This window comes from Trichosurus vulpecula, chromosome 7, assembly GCF_011100635.1.
Source record: "Trichosurus vulpecula isolate mTriVul1 chromosome 7, mTriVul1.pri, whole genome shotgun sequence".
NCBI lineage: Eukaryota > Metazoa > Chordata > Mammalia > Diprotodontia > Phalangeridae > Trichosurus > Trichosurus vulpecula.
In genome coordinates, this window is record NC_050579.1 from 20,697,220 (window position 1) to 20,716,621 (window position 19,402).

At 49.3% G+C, this 19,402-nt stretch overlaps 1 protein-coding gene across 1 annotated transcript in view; it reads right to left on the bottom strand.

Moving 5' to 3' along the window:
• Window positions 1-737: 737 nt before the first annotated feature.
• Window positions 738-19,402, bottom strand: part of SRRM3 (serine/arginine repetitive matrix 3) — a 56,491-nt gene continuing 37,826 nt past the window's right edge. The window contains exons 12-14 of the mRNA XM_036768086.1: window positions 6,138-6,544; window positions 3,502-3,639; window positions 738-975 (exon numbers count right to left, since the gene is read on the bottom strand). Coding sequence (XP_036623981.1) covers window positions 738-975; window positions 3,502-3,639; window positions 6,138-6,544 — 783 coding nt within the window. The remainder of the gene's footprint in view (window positions 976-3,501; window positions 3,640-6,137; window positions 6,545-19,402) is intronic.

Genomic DNA, 19,402 nt, shown 5'->3' on the forward strand with positions numbered 1-19,402 from the left:
AGAAAGTCCCCACCCCCATGGGGCGGGTAGCTCAGGGTAGAGCAGGGTTTGGGGGCAGGGATTGAGCACGTCCTGTGTTCAGTGGCTCTTGGTGCTCTGGGGCAGTGCCCAACCCCAGGGAATGGAGAGGGCACCTTCTGGAAGCAGTAGGATCCCGATCTTTGTCATCAGACCCTGTGCCCAAATTGGGCAGAGGTCTCTGGGGTTCTGGGGTACACCAACCCCATTCCCATAAGGACAGAGTTCCCCTGTTGCCAACCCAACCTTGTACAACAGGGTCAGAGGAAAAGGGGTAAGAGGATGGGGGAGAATCTTTCTTCCCCAGTCAGGCTTAGACTCCCCCCTGGACATTCTCTGCCCCAGGGCCAATCCAGAGGGCAAAAGTCTCCATCCACCGGTTGCTCTTTGCCCCCAAAGTGGAGGTGGGGGCTCTCCCTGGTGCTGGTTTGGAGGGTGACAGCGATGGATGGAATGAGTGAGTTTGGCCTGGGCTGCCCAGATACCTGGGTCCGCCCTGTGGGTTATGAAGAAAGATGAACAGAGCTGGCAGTGGGGGGAGTGAGTGGGTATGTAGGGCAAAGTCTCCCACACACCGCAGGAGAATGGTTCCACCTGCCCCTTCCCCTTGGCTCTGGCCTGCCTCCTGGTCCTCTGAGCCCGACCAAGCTGGGCCCCTTGGGCCAGGGGTGGGTGGGGGTGGGAGCAGGAAGGAGCAGGCATCCAAGGGAAGGGGAGATTCAGAAGCCACCGCTTTCTGAGCTGCTGCGGCTGTTGTAGCTGGGGCTGGGGCTGGGACTGGGGGTCCTGGAGGGGCTCCGGGTTCGGCTGCGGCTCCCACTGCGGCTGCTGTAGCTATCCGGGCTATGGCTGCCGCTCCGGCTGCGGCTGTAGGTGTGACTGCTCCAGGAGCTGGAGGGGGAGGGGGAGGAGGAGGAAGGGCTGGGCCGGTAGTAAGGGATCGGGCGCTTCCGGGCACTGCAGAGGAAAAAGAAGGACAGCAGGCTCAGCCGGGTGCCCAGCCAGCAGGGCTGATGTGGCGGAAAATACCTGAGCCCTTGGGTAGAGAAGCTGGGTTGGGGGGAGTCACATTTGCCAAGAAAGAAAAAATCCAGAGGACCCCAGAGAGCTGGAGCTGGAAGGGCACTCGGATGCCATGGAGTCTGACCTACGCATTTTACAGATTAGGAGCCTGAGGCCACAGACGAGTGAAGTGACTTGCCAAGATCATACAGAGCTGGGATTCAAAGTCAGGTCCGCTGCTTCCAAGGCCAGGAAGCATTTTCCACCGATCTGCTTTTCCTTGCATTCTAAAGCTCAGCAGAGCACCATCCAGTCATCTGGGCTCATTTTGTGGGTGCTCAAAGAGGGTGGGAAAGGAGTTGGTGGCTCAAGCCCCAAAGGCACCTTCATCCCCTGGCCTTCATTTTCCAGAAGAGAAAACTGAGGCCCAAGTGGGCAAATGACTTGGCCAAGGTCATACGGTGGGTTCAGGGCTGGAGCTATAGCCCAGGACTCTTGAATCTGGGTCCAGGGCTCTTTCTACTGTACCAGGATATCTTCTACCTTTCAGATGTTGGGGAAATGACCCTGTAGCCCCTTCTCTCCACCCCCAGGAAAAACTAGATACCTACTCTCCCTCCCCCTTCCCCTGCTTCCCTCTTAGGTGCTCAGGTTTCTTGAGATTAGTCTAGAGCCAGGAAGCTGTGGTCAATAGAGAAGAAAGGAGTGGTTAGAAGGTAGCCCCCCAGAAGGAAAACACTGTGGGCTTAGTGAGGGGGAGGCAGCCTAATTTGGGGGAAGGCAGGAATCACCTTCTCCAGGGACAGTGATGGTCCAATGGTCAGAGCTGGTGGCTCTCCCTCTACTCACAGATGGGAAAAGATAGGGCCATAGTTTGGGTGCTGGAAGGAACCTCGAAAACCATCTAGTTCAACCCCCTCACTTTCCAGGTGAGGAAACTAAGGCAAAGTTGCCCAGGGTGACAGTGGTACCAGCTTTTAGCACAGTGCCTGGTACATAGTAAGCACTTAATAATGTTTATTGACTAAACGGAAGTGCCTGGAGTGAACCTGGGGCCTCAGACCCCCAAACCAGAACTTTTTCTACTGTATCACACTGCCTTGGAGTTTGATTGAGAAGCAATCATCCTCAGTCTTTACACCTTGCATCTGGTGGACAGAAAGAAAGTGAGGCTTGGGAGGCGGAGAGACACCAACAGGGGGCCTAAGGCTCAGTTGTGGGGATGGGGGTGGTCCCAGTTCGTAATTGACATCCAATAAAGACACTTACAGCTTGGATTTCAGGGCAGGTGCTGGCATTTAGACTTTTTATCTCAGCCCAGGGTGGGGGAAATTTCGAGGGGTTTCTGAAGGAATTCATGCCCAAAGGGCTAGGCTATCTCTGCCCTCTGCCTGATCAGGCAGTTGTGATCACACCAGCTGGAGAAATATAGTGGTAAGGCTGGGCGTGGGGGTTTGGGGGTGGAGGGAGGGAATGGCATGTGTGGAGCCTGCAAGAAAGGGAGAACCCTCTAGCTACCAGGTCTTGTCTTCTCCCTCTCCCCCCGCCCCCGATTCCTAGAGAGGACTGAAAGCAAGGCAGAAAGGTTAGTCTTGTCAGAGGCAGGCAGACAGACAGATTGAGGGAGCTGAACACCTCACACAGGGATTTTCCCGGCAGCCCTTGGGGTGGGGGAGGGTCCTGATGGAAAGTTACCATAGTAACCGAGTTGGTCTCCCCTCCCCCATCCTGGCCACAGCTTCCTTCTGGGTGGGACCTTGAGATGGAAGGGAAAAGAAAAGGTCAACTGGGGAATGGGGCTCTAGGGGTGAGTGGGAGAGGTCCTAGAAGACCCTGCTGATAAAAGCTTGGCTAACTTTTCCTACCCTCTTCCACATACAGCTCCTGAACCCAAAGGATTCAATGCTGAGCTTCTCTCTCCTATCTACTGGTCCTTTGCCCAGCAGTGTTAACACAGAGCCTTGAACCCTGACACCAGCCCCCATCGTGACATTGAGCGTCTAACCCCAGCACCCCAACCCCAGCACAGAGCTGACACTGGCCTTCTGGCCTTGACAATGAACCCTGACCCCTGACCCTGAGTCCTCATCCCTGACACTGATCTTTGACACTAAGCCTCCATCACTGACACTGAGCCTCTACCCCAGACATCCTTGACATAGATCCGTGATCTCCAGCCCTGAGCTCTCAATCCTGACACTGAATTTCCATTTTCTTCAGAGAGCCTTGATTCCTGACATCAGTCAGTGACCCCAACAATGGGCCCCTATTCCTAGCCCTGACCTTGTGAGGTCCAAAACATTTTCTATGCAGCTTTCAGGGATTCAGATGAACTTTTCATTCTTATTTTCCAAGGTCAGGCACTCAAGAGCAGGTACCCCATACCCCTTCTGTACTGAGCCCATGGCCATGGCCACAATACCTGCACCCTTGATCAGGAGCCTTGTTGGTCAGTGACTATCCCTACTTTTGGCCCCCTACCTGGTTATTCGCCTGGGCTCCATAAAACTAGGTGAGTCTCGACGCCTCTTTCGAATGGGTGAGTAACTCCGGGACCGCCGCCGGGGTCTAGTAGCTTCCCCCTCTGGGTGCCTTGTCCGGCCATCACCTTCCTTCTCTCTGAAACAGAGACAGGCTCACATTAACTGGAATTGATGGTGGATTAGCAGCCCTGGGGTCAGACCTTAGGGTTTCGAAGTCTTCATTCCCCCAGCTCTCCCACAGCCCCTTCTCTCATCCCTGATACTTTCCCATAGACCCTGTGACACAGAGGCCTTCTAATTTCCAAAGCCCCCAAGTTTCAGAGCTGATTTCCCAATGCATAGTCCTGATAGATTCTTTCCATAGGAGTTCTCTGAGGATCTGGATGCCTGCTGCCTTCTAGGGCTGCAGCCCTGTTTGACCCACCTCCACCCCCACCACCCCCACTCCCACCAGCAGGGGCTTGCCAGTTTGTGGTTTTCTTCCGTAGAGGAGCAAAGGTGTGTCTCCCATTAGCCCTTTTCTCCTAGGGGTGGAGTAGGGGAGTCAGATTTGGAGGACTAGTAGCTGGAGGTCCAGGGACTAGGACCTAGGAGGGGTACCCCAATCTCTGCACCTCCACCAAGCTTGCCAGGCCTGCCTGGGGAAGTCACTTTATCACACTGAGGGCAGTGTATGGGGGGTGGGAATGAGAAGCCTTTTCCAGGAGGCCCAGAGGGGCTCCGGACACTAGGTCAGTGTTTATAGTCAGTCTTTAGCTTGGGAGAGACTTTAAGCACCTAGTCATATGGAAGGAGAAACCTGGAGCCCATAGAGGGTAAACACATTCCCAGGGTCACCCAGTTTAAAAAGTCTTGGTGCTAGAATTCAGTTTCAGCCTTTGGATTCCAAATGCGTTGTGCTCTTCCCACTCGGTCACTCCATAAGTCATACAGGCTGGCCCAGTTAGATGCTGACTAAATCTGCTTGATTCTGGGAACTGTGACTGGACGAGCATTAGCAGGTCTCATTCCTTCTGGGCCTCAGTTTCCCCAGATGTAATGAAAGGAGGTTGGATTCATGACTTTTCAAGTACCTTCTAGCTTCTGTGATCCTTACTAGCTAATGGTCCAAGGATGTTCCAGGTTACTAATCTGGGGTCCTCTCAGAACCTCCTCAGTATATTCCCATCCCCCTTACCTATAAGCATAAGAAGATCCCCTCCAGAGCCAGAAGGGACCTTAGGGAATACTAAGACCAGACTCTTCATTTTACAGTAGAAGAAACTGCTCACTGAGGTGCAGTGACTTGCCCAAGGTCACACAGTAGTGAGTCAAAGAGCTGGGATTTCAACCCAGGTCCCTTAGACTCCAAATCCACTTTCTTTCAACTGTGCTATGATGTGCTTAGGAAACTGGGCCTCATCTGAAGATCTGTCTGAGAAAAGTGTGTGACCAGACTAGGCTGTCTGCTCAGTGACAGGCCGACTAGTCTAAGAGGATTTTTGATCATCCAGACTTTCATTCTGCCCCATCAGTGGCACTGAGTAACTGGCAATTCAGTGGAGGGAAGGGTGTGTGTGTGTGTGTGTGTGTGTGTGTATGTATGTGTGGGTGTGTGTGTGTGTGTGTGTGTGTGTGTGTGTGTGTGGTGTATGTGTGTGTGTATGTGTGTGTGTATGTATGTGTGTATGTGTGGTGTGTGTATGTGTGTATGTGTGTGGTGTATGTGTGTATGTATGTGTGTGTATGTGTGTATGTGTATGTGTGTATATGTACATGTGTATGTGTGGCAGAGAGAGAGGCATAGGGATAGACACAGGAAGAGAAGGGGGGAAGAAAGAGAGGGAGGGTGGGAATGGGGGAGAGAGAGAGAGAGAGCCAGAGCCAAGACTCCAAAGTCTTCTTCAGGCTTGGGAATGTATCATCCAAGGTTGTTGAGAAGGTTGGGCCAGTGTGATCAAATTCTGGGGGCTGTCATGGGATCATAGCTCTAGAGCTAGAAGGGACTTTAGAGGCCATCTAGGCCCCCTCCCAATTTTTATAGTTGGGGAAACTGAGGCCCAGGAAGGTGAAGTATTTTGATCAAGGCCATGCAGGTGGATGCATTCTGCTTCAGCAGGTGGGCCTGAGTCTTGTCTGAACTCTTCACTTTCCAGAGCAGGAAAGAGGCTCAGAGGAGGCCCCAGAGCCAGTGAGTGGAGCCCCTTGTTCCCATTCCCTGCACCGCACAGCCCATCCAGCATCTGGAGTAACCCCAAGATGGAGAAATCGCTGTCACCTCTGCTCTCTAGGCCTCACTTCCCACCCTAAATCTATGATCCCAACTGCGTAGCCTTAGACAAGTCACACATCTCTAGGCTTCTGTTTCCCCAACTTTAAAATGGAGGGTTGGCCTGGATAGCTTTTGAGGTCTCTTCCAGTCTGGATCTGTGGTCCCCTAGCGTTTACACTTGGGCTGGGCTGGGGTGCGAGGTGTCAGGCCTGGCTGGGGTAGGGTGCTAGGTGTCGGGCCTGGCTGGGCTGGGGTGCTAGGTGTCGGGCCTGGCTGGGCTGCCTGGGCTGGAGGGGGGTGCTAGGTGAGGTTATGCCCGTGGCCACCAGCTGAGGCTACCGGAACCCCGTCCAGTCCCAAACGGCAGGCCCGCGGGCTCTCACTTTTTCCCAGGGGCGCAGTGGCTCCGATCCTGGCTGGGTTCCGGGCCTGGCTGGTGGGAGGCACCCGACGCATCCGAGTCGCTACTGGAGCCAGCGCGGCTGAGCGATCGCGGGGAGCTCCGGGGGGCCGGGGCGCGGGGCCGTCTGCGTCCTTTACGACGAGGCGCCGAAGTGGCGGAGCGCGAGCGCCGCCGGTGCTTGGCTTCTCCCGCTACGCTCCCGCAGGCGCCGCCTCCTCCTCCTCCGGGCGCACCTCCTGGAGCTCCTCCGCCTGTGCCGCCTCTGCCGCCCCTGGCCTGTGGCTGCGGCGAAGCCGAGCTGGGGCTTCGACCCTCTTTTCCCCGAGGCGGTGTGGTCAGGGCTGGCTCCGCTTTGGTGTGGGCTCGGGGCTCGGGCGAGTTGGGCCTCTGAACAGGGGACACAGAGAAAGAAAGAGAGAGGAGACGAGAGACAGAGGGGGAGAGAGAAGGAGGGGGAAAGGAGAGAAGGAGAGATGGGCTTTTAAAGAGAACCTCCCGGGACGCGCTGTCGCTCACATCGTCAACGCACGGTGCATTCTGCAAACTACACAGACCCTGCTGCCCTGCCCTGCCCCTTCCTTTCTTCCTTCCTTCCTTCCTGATCACACCTTCTGGGTGGGCCTCCATAAATGCAGCTCATGCAAGTCTCTTCGCATGCAAAAACACCAAGGAACGGATTGGAAAGAGAGGAGAAGGGAGGACCAGGTGGGTTGAGGCAACGGTGGGGAGAAGGCTGAGGATGGGGGTGGGGCAGAGGTGATGAAAGAGCGATTGGGGGTGGGGAAGAGAGGAGAAGGGGGAGACCAGAGCAGGGCAAAGACCCCAAACCGATAGACTCTTCCACCCGAAGGGGAAAAGGATGAGGGTGGGGGCGAGGAGAAGGAAGAAAGAAAGGAAGGAAAAGAAACAAACAAACCCAACACAGAAATATCACAGAGATGGTAGGAACAGAAAAGGTGGCCATAGCGGGCTGAGGAGGAACAGCGTGTATGGAGAGACCAAGAGAGAGATGGAGCTATATAATGGAGAGATGAGGTCAAACACACACAGATGGCCAAGGGCTGGGGAAGGAGTGGGGAGGGAGGAGGGCGGGACAGGGAAGGGTTGGGTAGAACTCAACTGAAAACAGAACCAGAGAAAGGAAGAAAAAAAACAGAAAAATTAAAAAAAAAACCACAAATGTCATAGATACTGAAATCAAATATGTCTCTGAACTCCTGGGAAACTGCTTTTTTTTTTTTTCTTTTTGGCCCTGCAGAGAGCTGGTGAGCTGTAAGCAGCTCCATCTTATTGTCTTTCTTTTTCTCTTTTTTTTTTTAATTCTGATTTTAAGTCCCTCTTGGTTAACGTCCACTTACCAAAAAAGTGGCATTTCCTCCTTTAGTAGGTAAGGTGTGAAGAGAAGGGAAAAGTGGGGCAACATAAGTTCATCATTAGATTCACAAAAATGCAAGAGAGATAGATAGAGAGAGAGATCAAAATGAACCAACCCGTTTCCTCGACCTTGGCCTTGCCATCACCAGGCATCACCAACTGCTGAGCCACTGACTCAGGAACGAATGACTGGTGAATTAGCTCACCTGGATCTTTGCTTTCCTGTTTTTAGGTGTGTGTGTGTGTATAGAGATTTTTAAAACCAAGTTATGAAACAGGTTGGATAGGGATCACCTTGGATTTTTGGAAGCTAAAACAAAGGCTGGAAGCAAAAAAGAAAAAAAAAAAAGGAAAAGGCTACCTGTGCTCATTAGCATCCTGTTGACCTGTCCTCAGCAGAGATCGATGGCTAACCCTGGCAGGAGGATCCCAAAAGAGGTGGCAGGAGCCTTGGAAAGAGCCTTTGGAAGGGGCTAAGTGGAGGGCATGGGGGGAAGCTAGCAGGGAGGCACTCTGTTGGTACTCTCCTCAGTTTCCTTCTACTGTCAATACCACCAGGGAGATGTTTTCTTAGGGTCCTTGGAGGGGTATGGGGCTTTGGAGAGAACTATAGGGAATAGGTCTATGAGGAAGGCTCAGCCCTTGAGCAATAGCCACATTTCAGCAAATGCTGGGAGGTGTCTGGGTGAAGAGTTGGTTTCCTGAGTATGATGTAAGGCAGTCTAGGGAGTGAGTTATGAGGTATCTGTCTGCAAGGCTATTTTAGGACCTGGGGTTAGGAGAGGAGGCTATATGCCTATGTCTTCCTCTTTGCCAGAAAATGACTCGACCTCAACTGAGACCATCCCAAGGAGATCCACACTAGAGGATAGTCAGACCCCCCCAACCAAGACTCTGTGACCCAAGCTTTGGTGGAGAGACACCAATTGGTAACTTGAGTAGCCAATGGCCACAAACCAAAGAGAGGGATGAGGACAGCTTCCCCAGGGCAGCCAGCGCTGGGAAGGCTCAGACCTGGGAACCATGGTAACATCCCTTAGGTCCCTTGGATGAAAAGAGGGCAGAGGTGGCAGGAGGGATGAGCTGACTGCTTGATCCAGACCTGTTCCCTCCCCACCATTAGCGCCATCCTTCATGCCCTAAACCCAGATTCATTGTCATGAGGTGGTAAGGCAGCATTGCTGGAATGGCTCCTCAGTGGCATGGGAACCCAACACACATGAGCAGTCTGGCCCATGACCCTGAGGAATCATCTCAGCTGCACCCCATTAAGTATCTAGAATCTACTTTTCTTGATTCCCCAGGGGCTCAAGTCTCTATCACCCATCACCCTCCTCAGCAGCATCCAGCCCTTACCCCCAACTTCAACCTTGGGCTGGGAGGTCACGAAACCTAGGCTCTGGGTTAACCCCCATCATGCATCTTGAGCTCAGTTTCTTTTCCAGGATCTTTGAAATGGGAAGAATTATCTCTGCCTCCATCCCAGTCTCCCAAGACACATCATGAAAATAAAATGAGTAGGTCAGATGGGGGGTAGTTTGGGAGGTCAAACTGCAGAAGTGAATGGAAATCGAGAAGTCTGCTTGCCAAACGTAGGCCCCATGACCTCCAGGAAGCCTCCTCTCATTATTTCTACCTTCAGCACCTAGCACCATACCAGGCATAGAGGCATAGGCTTAATAAATACTCATTAAATGATTCAGTACTTTGTTGATTTCTTACTCTCTCTGCTAGAGTCTGAAAGGTTCGATTTGGCAGCCAATTGAAATGTCTGTATTTGCTGTTTATCTTGTCTGCCCCATCACACTCTGAGTGCTGCCTAACTCTGGGGTGGGTATACAGGAGACAGCCGTGGAGTGCTTGGTCAACCCTTGAATAAAACACTCAGGGGCCTCAAAAACTCCTAGCCAGGCAAATACCTATCTTCCAACCCCATTTTTGGCCAATATTTGAATCTCTCCCTCTTACAACATCTAGCCATTATAGACATTGCCCTCTTCTTCCTGCCTCATAAGTCACCTAGAGTTAAATCCATGTAGACCTATGCACCCTTTGCCCATCTGTCTCCCCAAGCACCACCCTCCTACCCCAGGACCAAGAAGAATATGGAGAGGGGTCCATCTGGTTGAGAAGTTGGTTTCCCTGGTGACCAGATCCTCTGCTCTTGAACTTGAAACCAGGGGTGGGGTGGGGAGAATGGGAGTGAGGAACTGTGAGTTCCTGGAAAAAGACACCCTAGGATTCCTCTCTGAGATGGAATAAAGTGTAGGGGTAGGAATAGACCGAAAAGACTCTTGCTCACATGAGTTCAGATATGAGGCTGAAAGGAAACTTAGAGATAATCTAATCAATGCAAAGCCCTGTCCCCATTTTATGGAAGAGGAAACTGAGGCCCAGATCACATAGCAATGGGATTGAAACTGAAGTCTTCTGGTTCCAAATCTAGCTTTCTTCCCCAGTGCACATTACCCCCCACCCCAATCTCTTTGTAGGTTCCACTCAAACTCAAGCTGACGTTGTCCCCGTACCTCTGCACACATATAATCTCTCTCTCTCTTTTCTTTTTGGAGGGGGAAAGGCAGAGCAATGGGGGTTAAGTGACTTGCCCAAGGTCATTGTATCTGAGGTCAGATTTGAGCTCAGGTCCTCCTGACTCCAGGGCTAGTACTCTTCTCACTGCACCACCTAGCTGCCCCCATATAATCTTTCTTAATACTCTCCTTTTTGAGGGGACAAAGTATGATATTAGGGAAAGTCCTGATTTGGAAACAAGCAAAGCTAGGAAGTTACAATTGCCACCCCTGGCTTCATAAATTGCTCCGGTCATATGACTTCTTCCCACTATGTTCGATCATCTCCCCTCCCCTCCCACCCAAAGCTGATGCTTCATGCCAGACCCTAGGAGTCTTCCTAGCTTTGCATCTCTCCATCTTCAAACACTTCTCCCCAACCTTGCACCACCTTCAGACCAATGACAATGTGCCAGTAAAAACTGAAGATAACAGGGAAACTGACAACGAATAAAAATCAGTTGTTAATAGATGAGCAAGAGCTTTGGAGGTTAAAGTGGCAGAAACACACAGGGATCACGTCCACTTGGCAGCAGGAGCCAGAGGTCCTGATACTGCCTCTACCACATTAACTTGCTGGGCATGACTGCGAAAATGACCTAACATCTCAGCCTCAGACTCCTCAACTGCAAAATGGGGATCATTTGCCTCTGCTGTGCCTCATGAGCCATCAGATGAAATTGTGAGTGTGTGTGTGTGTGAGAGTGTGTGTGTGTGTGTGTGAGTGTGTGTGAGTGTGTGTGTGAGTGTGTGTATGTGTGTGAAGTAGCTTTTTTGGCGGGGGGGGGGCAGGGTGTAGGTCAAAGAAAGCATAAAGCTTGACACAGACATGAGTGCTTTGGTCCCATCTGCCTGCAAAAATAAGTGTAGTAACAGGACAAAGGGCAGGGACGAAGCCTCAATGGAATATCCTGATAGCAGAGAAAGAAAGAAAAAACAAATGAGTCATACCCAAATATTTCGGTAACAGCAAAAAGGGCAAAAAAAAAATATTCCTTTACTTTCAAAAATCCAACCTTGGGCCTGTTGAAGGGGAACTGAAGTTGGTCAGCACAGTGGGCCCTCCAAACTTTCTTCTTTGGTTGGAGTGGGGACTTGTGTGGTAGCTGTCATTCAGCTTTAAAAGTCCCTGGAATCTTGGGAGAAGGAGGTAAAGTGTGGGGAGGTCAGCCATTGTTGGTGCTCTGACAGAATGGCCTAATTAATCGAAGGGTCTCAGATGGTGAAATTGTAAGACAGGGGAAAAGCAGAGGAAGAGGTCAATGGGAATAGAGTGCCAGCTATCTTACCAAGGCAAAACCCTCTCCTTCTTCTAGACCTTTAATTCCTCACTCTGAAGTTTGCTTCCTTTGAGAGAAAGTAGCCTTGGAGTCAGGAACGCTTCAGTTCAAAGCCTACCTCTGATACAAACTAGCCCTGTGGGCTTCTATGTATAGCCTCCCCTATTAGATTATAAGCTCCCCTAGAATTTGAATTTTCTTGGTATTTCTAGGGCTCAGCACAGTGAAGGGTATAAGGCAAGCACTCAATATACACTTGTTGATAGATTGGTCTGGTCACTTATCCTGTACCCCCAGGTAGTACCTCTTAGAACCCCCAGGCAACACTCTAAGACTATACATTTCCAATTCGATTGCCGATTTGCATCCTTGGAGAGGATTTAATACACCAGGAATCCCCTAAACTACTGAAATAATGGGTCTGTAATCTCTCTCTTCTCTGTCTATCCCCAAAGAATCTCCTCAACTCATCTACATTTCTGAGGAAGGATTGTGAATGGAGATGCAAATAAACCCAACAGAAGAAAGGTTCCTTTCCCTTCCACAGGGGACAATGGGAAGGGAAGTCTGCTGGAGAAAGCCAAGGGGTCTTTCTTAGGGTGGGGGGGTACCACGGCACATCCTCCTAAGGTTGAGACCTAGCTAGCTCAGGACGAGGGATCCCTATGTTCCCTCCCAGCTCTGATGGAACATCCCAGCTGGGCTGGACTCCACCATATTTTGGTAATCCTACTTGCCCATTTTTCCATTGAACTTTTAGAGGTGGGAGGGAATTCAGGGGCCATCTCATCCAACCTACACCCACAAAGGACAACCTCCCCATCACATACCCAGCCTCTACTTGAAGACCTCCAGCAAAGGAGGAAGAACCCTATTCTACCTTTGACAGCTGTTATTTTTGTGAGGACTTTCTTTGGCAAGGCAGCTCTCAAAACCCAGACTTCTCTCCCTGAAGGCCAACTAAAATTCAGAGCACACAAAACAGCCACTTTTGGTGCAGTGGCTACATTCTTGGGGCTTCCTCCAACCCTTGAGGTACTGCTGAACTGTCTTGGCATCGTCCCCCTATCTTCAGTTCACAGCTGCTATCCAAGCTGCCATTAGCTCTGAGGTCCCAGAGAAAGCCCAAGGGGAGGAGAGAGGAAGAACTCATTCTGCCCCAGGCTTCCCCTGAAATCTTATCCTGGGGGATGTTCAAATAGCACTTTAACTCAAAGGAGCGAAGCCAAAACCCACAGGGGGAAGGAAACGGGGATTTGGGGTAGGTGGGAAAAGAAGGGCAGACTTCACTCATTAGGGTCTCTTTGGGAAAGATCCCTTTGCGTACTGGAAGAAGTGTGATTTATTTTTCTTCTTCCTGACTGTCATCCTGAAACTTCCTTGAAAATCTCGATGCCAAAGTTTAGCACCAAAGGGTTGTCATTGTGTTCAGGGCAGCTGGGATCAAAACCAATGGATCTCCTTCCTCTTTCTTTCTCAAGCTAGCCCCCAACTTGGCCAGTCTGAGAGAATGGCTTCGCAGGTTGGGTGAATTTTGGTTACCCGCCACTTTAGGCAGCAGAGGAAATTCAATGGACTCAACACAATGCACTGTTCACAACAGGAAATACAGAGTCAGGAGGCTAAAACCACACAGAAATGCATTCTAACAACAATGAGAGAGAGCAAGAGAGATAGGCAAGGAAGAAGGAATAAAGGAAGAAAGAGAAGGAGAAGAGCATAGAAGGGAGGGAGAAAGAAGGAAGGAAGAGAAGGAAAGGAGCATAGAAGGGAGGGAGAAGGAAGGAAGAGAAGGAAAAGAGTATAGAAGGAGGGGAGAAGGAAGGAAGAGAACGAAAAGAGCATAGAAGAAAGGGAAAAGGAAGGAAGAAAGAGGAGGAGGGATATAGAAGGGAGGAGGAAGGAATACATGAGGGGAAGGAAGGAGGAAGAAAAGGCAGGAGGAGAGGAAAAGAAAAAAGATGAATTAGAAGAGGGGACAGAAGGGCAAGAAGGAAACCCCCCAATAAAAAACAAGAAAGGAAGAAAAAATGGCCTTTTGGCTTTTAAAAATATGTTTAAAACATATAGAACTACCAAAAAATCATATGAAAGAAAGAGATACAGAGACAGGGGAGAGAGAGAGAGAGAGAGAGAGAGAGAGAGAGAGAGAGAGAGAGAGAGAGAGAATATCACATTAAAACCAAGCTCAGTGCTGCAAGGCTTATCTGGAGATGGGAACGTGCGTAGCCAGACAAATACCTACCTTCTGATTGGTCAGTGACAGGAATGCAATTATGACAAAGAAAAGGAAAATCTCCCATTTGGATGCAGAATGGGAAAAAGACAATGACTCTTTTTAGTATTTGCCACTTTCCACCCCGGCTAACAAAGCAGTTGCTTTGGCGGAGGCAGGGGAGAGGGGTTGCACCCCACCCCCCCGCAGGGCGGCATTTTAGGACACCCCAAGCAGCCATTTGACTTTGCTCTGCTCTCGTTTGTTTTTGTTGTTCCGAATGTCTGAGCCGAGTTGCCTTTAACTCTCTTACCAACAGAGACCTTCCAGAGAGCATGCAATAAGCGGCAGATGGAGATGGAACAACATGGAGGGAGCCCATAGCGGGGGGTGGGGAGGGGAGAGACAGAGATGGGGAGGGCAAGGGAAGGAGGAGACAGACTCAGAGAGAGATAGAGAGAGAGACAGAGAGAGAGAGAAGAGGGCAATCCAAAAGAAGCCAGTCAGAGTGGAAGGATGAAAGTGGAAAGGAGAACTGTCCGTTTAAAAGGGAAGTCAACTAGGTTGGGTTTCGGAGGTTTCAACACCTGCTCCCCTCTGGCCATTCCTGGTGTCCTACACGAGGGAGGGCTATTTGCATAAAAAGAAAACTCCCACTGCAGCTCCCATTTTCCTTCCTGGTGGCCTTTAAAGCACTTTCAAGATTTTCTGATCTCTCTCTAGATTAGAACTTCTTCCCCAACCACCTTTAGAATGGAAGCTCCTTGAGGGCAGGGACACTTTTACTTTTGTCTTTGTATTCCTCGCACCTGGATCAGCTTTTGGAATTTAATAAATGCTTGTGGACTAACTGCTAAATTCAACTACGGAAAGAGGACTTGGGTGGGGAGATCCTGATATAATCCAGGCGAGTCCCAGCTGGTGCATCACCCTTCTCCTGGACTCAAGCATCTAAACTGATCAAGGGGGGAGAGAGATATAGAGAGCAGATTCCAGTCCCATGGAAGAAGGTCAAATCAAGACCAATGGAAGGGCCCAGGAGAGGAACCCTTAAGGGCCATGAGGAGATATCAGTTACTAGCTTTACTAAGGATCTTTAGAACCTGTTTTGGGGGGTGGGGTGGGGATAGGACATAGGAATAGGGACTAAACCTGTGATTTCATTGGTATAGTGAACACCCAAGTAAGGAAACTCACTCTGCCAATGCAGGTCAACACCTTTTCTGCAACGTCTATCTGTAGACAGAGCTTCTTAAACTGGGAGTTGAGACTCCCTATGGGGTTGAGAAAAATTTAGAAACAGTAAAGGTTTCTGAATATGCAATGACCAAAAATTAATTAAAAATCAAACTTGTAAAGAACCCAAGGTTTTTCTGGCAGCTTTTGTCAGTGCTGCATCGTGCAACTTTGCTGCAGCCTTGGTTCTGAACACTGCGCATATTCACTTTGCACTGTGCATGCCATCAGGCCATGCAATGCCAGCCAATGCTGCTGAAAACACCGAACTGTTATATGTCTTGTCCAGTCACAGCCAGTAGGTGTCAGAGGTGAGACTTGACCCCAGGTTTTCATGGCTTTGAGGCCAACTCTATTCGCTCTGCCATGTTGTCTCCATTGGGATGAATGAGGGTTAAAACAAGAATTTGGGGGAGGGTTTATGGCTCTGCTTGAAATTCAGTCCTCTAGGGAGGGCAAGGGGTCAATTCATGACTTCTTCCTAGAAACAGATGCATTTCACTTTAGGCACCCAATGTGTTTCTGAAAAATAGGAATGGAAAGGGGTATTTTCTAAATTACATCCCATTAAAAATCATGTGAAGGGAATACACTATTTAAAAGAAAATCCTTTTTTAAAGTGAACAGATTCTCTGAATGAATAATCACCCAGTTTATTTGGTTTGGACATTTCCTTCTTCTGGGCCCCTAGGGCTGGGGTCCTTGGGTTTTGCAAAGGGTTCTCTCTCTAACCTTGGTAGGAGAAGGATGACAGCAGGTGTGTCCTACTCTGATGGGACAGAAAGGTGAAGGGGCTGGGCAGCCACCACACTGAGGCATTTGGAGACGTGCCATTGGAGGAGGCTGAGGGTGGGAGCATAGGTAATATTGGTCTTTCCCCATGTCTTCTCCCAAGTTATTTTTAAGGATTTATAAAGTGGTAAAGGAAAAACTAGGCATTGCAAGGACTTGCCTGCTGCTTGAGCCTAGCATTTCCAGGCATGCAGAACAGCCTTGAATTCTCTGGATGTTGACCAGGACCTATCTCTTATGGTGAGTCAGTGATGGGAAGGAGAGGACAGGCTTCTTCCCATTGACTGTCTGAGCTACTAATGAACATCAAACCAACCACTGATAGTATACCAACAAATTACAATGATCATTGATAGGCTGGCCTGATCCTGCTTCACAGCTCAGCCACTCAGTGACATGGCAAGGGGGTGGGAGAGAAAAAGGTGACAAGTCTCCTCCTTGTACATTTCTATGTGTCCTATAACTTTCTGGAATTCCACTGGTATGGAATTTCTGCTTTGAACTCTAATTGGTTCCAGGAGCCTTGATTGTTGAATTATAGGGTGAATAATGACCACCCCCCCTCCAAGGGATCCCTAGGTCTTCCCCAGAGCCTATCTATGAGGGGCTGCCAAGGAAATGCTCCTGGGAAGACCTGTCTTTACAAGTCAAGAATATTCCTCATGTCTTGGACTCTCTGCGGTGTCCTGGATGAACCTGTGCTTTATACTACGGGCTGCCTGACAGCCTTTCCTTTGTCTCCCTCCTGAATCTTGGAGCTTGAAGTGTTTGGCATTCTGGAGGTCATAGAAATCTTTGTCATATCATGTCATATACACTCCCTACCCTCCTTCTTTAGAAGTTGAACTAGAGTGGAATGAAAAGAGCATCTGCCCAACAGTCAGGAGACCCCAAGGCTCTGGCATTTATGAGCTATGGCATATGGAGTGGATGACTCTCCCTCTCTGGATCTCAGTTTGCTCATCCATAAAGTGGGAAGGTTGAACTAAATTACCTCTGAGACTCCCTTCCTGCTCCATTATCTTATGGGCTCTTTGTCAGTGCATGAGATGAAGTAACCCCAGACCTTACCCAATGAGAAGCAGCTAGGAGGTATAGTAGATAGAATGTTAGGTTTGCAGTCAAAATAGACCTGGGTTCAAATTACACCAGATATTTGCTGCGTGACTCAGGACAAGTCATTTATCTCCTCTGAGCCTCAGTTTCCTCATCTGTAAAATGAGGAGGTTGGACTCAATGGCATCGAGGGTCCCTTCTAGAACTAAATCTATAATCCTATGGTCCAATGGAGGGTCTTGGGGAAAGGGACGCTTGCTTTACAAGGGTATTCCCAGTATGAATTGTTTCTTTCTATAGTCATCTTCCCTTTTAAATTCCAGTTACAGAGGAGGGGTAAAAAGAAACAGTTTGAAACAATGATCAGTGTCCACTTGAAATTCAAAAACATGTCTCTGCATTGACGTGGCCAAAGGCGTCCACAGCGACACACACAAACGCAAAATTCTAGAACAACACAGTAGATACCAGAAAATAAAATAAATGGAGAAATAGTTTGCATTTCTGTACATTACAAATGGGAAAAATATAATAAGGTCAAGAAAATAAAGGGGAAAAAACCACAGGACAAGGTAGGTGAACTCCCCCACCCCAGCCCTTGCCTGCTGTAATTCCCCATATTACCACGGTTCAAATGGGAGGCTAAAAAACAAACAAAAACACAGATGGGATTAAAAAGTGTTGTGTGGCTTTTTAAAGAGAGTAAGCAAAAGTCTCCCCCATCACTTTGCCATCCCCACCCCCACCCAAAACATTTCTCATCATTTGCTAAACTCTGTGACACCCCAACCTGAAAAAAGAGGGGGATAGGTCTCCTCTTGGCTTTGACTCTACTTCCAAACTACTTTCCCAAGGGGAAGAAGGGGAGGTTAGAGGCTGGTGGCCACCCCACCCAATAGCATCTCAAGCAATGGGAGAGAAAGAAGCTTGCAAGAGCACTCCTCAGGGAGCTGTTTTCAGAAGAGGCTCCGGGGGCATGGCTATCTTGGGACAGAGAGGGTGGGCAGATGTTTGAGGATCCCGCCTACTAATGGTAAAGAAGGTAGGGGAGTAGGGCTCATTTGGTTTGTTTTCTGGGAGAAGGGTGATAATTGGCTGATCTCTCCCACTCCCCTCCCTTGCCACCTTCGACCTGGATGAGTTCCCTTGAAATTGGTTCAAAACAGGCCAAGGTTGAACCCTTTATTTGGAGGGAAACAGTGCTGAGGAGGGAGTGATACCTGATCTCTTCCTGGATTTCAGGGCTCAGGTTGTCCTCTGTCTTACTGTTATTGCCTTAAGGGAGGGTCTTAAGGATCATAGGATAGAACAGCTGATAAGTCCCTGAGAGTGCTTGATAAATTTAAAGCCTTGGGGAAGGGTAGAGGACTTTAGACGTTGGTGGCAATTGGGAAGTGGCAAAAAGAATCCCTCTTTGACAAAGAGTCCCACGTTTAGTTGTCTTTAATTCTACCACCATGACCACATAGTTGTTGCTGTCCTAGGTGCTAGATATAATCAAGGGAAAGAGCTGGTCAGGGTCAGATAGGATTTCCTTTTTTTTTTTTTTTTTTTTTTTTTTTTGCTATGCCTTAGAAGTAGATACTCCTTGGCGTGGGCTAAGGCTTGATATGGGGAACTCTAAGCAACCTAATGTCACCCCTTCTTGGCCTTCACAGAAGGCTGGGCATTACCTTGTGTGAGCTAGTTAATGAAGGCCCTGAGGCCCCTAGAGGATATTGATATATTGGGAAACTCATGTTTGGTCCCTTCCTTTCTGGGCGTATGGGTTCAGTCCCACTGGGAATACAGGAGTTGTCCTCTTTAGATTTAGGGGCTCAGTCCACTATAGGGTCGAGGGTCTATGCATTCTGTCCCCATTAGTTTTGTGAGTCTGTGCCCCTTTGGGTCACCTGGACTATGCTATGTTGAGTACATCCTGTGGCTTTGAAAACTAATAGTAGAGGATCCATTTAAATATTTCCTGGACTGCCCTAGAGAAGGGAGTGTCTCCTCCCTGATTCACTCCACTGCCTTTTCTTTATGGACCAAGGGAGGACCAACCAAAGTTGAAGAGAGCTCAGGGCCTGGAAGGCACCAAAGAATATTCCATCCAGGTTGAGTTATAAATCACTTTCTTGCAATAACTTTTGTCTTTAAAAAAAATGGCCATGGGATGATAGAATCTAGAACATAAAGATATTTTCTTGGGTTCCCTGGGGATTCCCAAAGTAGTTGCCCTTGGATTTCTCATCTAAGGAAATGGGAAAATTTGTTTTAAATAAAAGGGGGAAAAGAATGAAAGGAAACAGCTAAAAATTGAAATCAAAATCAAAACCAACACACACATGGCTGCTGCTCTGCTCAGACCTGAGAGGTGGAGAACAAACCCTAAAGGCTCCAGGGATCAATTGTGCTACACATAACTCCTGCTCTGAAGCAGGGTAGGACCAGAGAGACTATCTAAGGCAGCTGATATTCTAGAATCCAGAGGGCTTGGTTGTCATTTTTTACTCCCAGCAAGACATATCTTGATCTTCACGCCTAGGGATAGGCAAAGGAAATTTTGGATAAGGCAAGGTGAAGTGACCTTATGTACCAGAGGAATCAGCAAAAGCTGGGCTAAATATTCAGTGGGCTGAGGCACATTAGAAAGAAAACTGAACTGGAGGACAGGAAACTTGAATTATGCTCCTGGGGCTGGTACCAACTCATCTTATGACTGAAGATGAATCGCTTGATC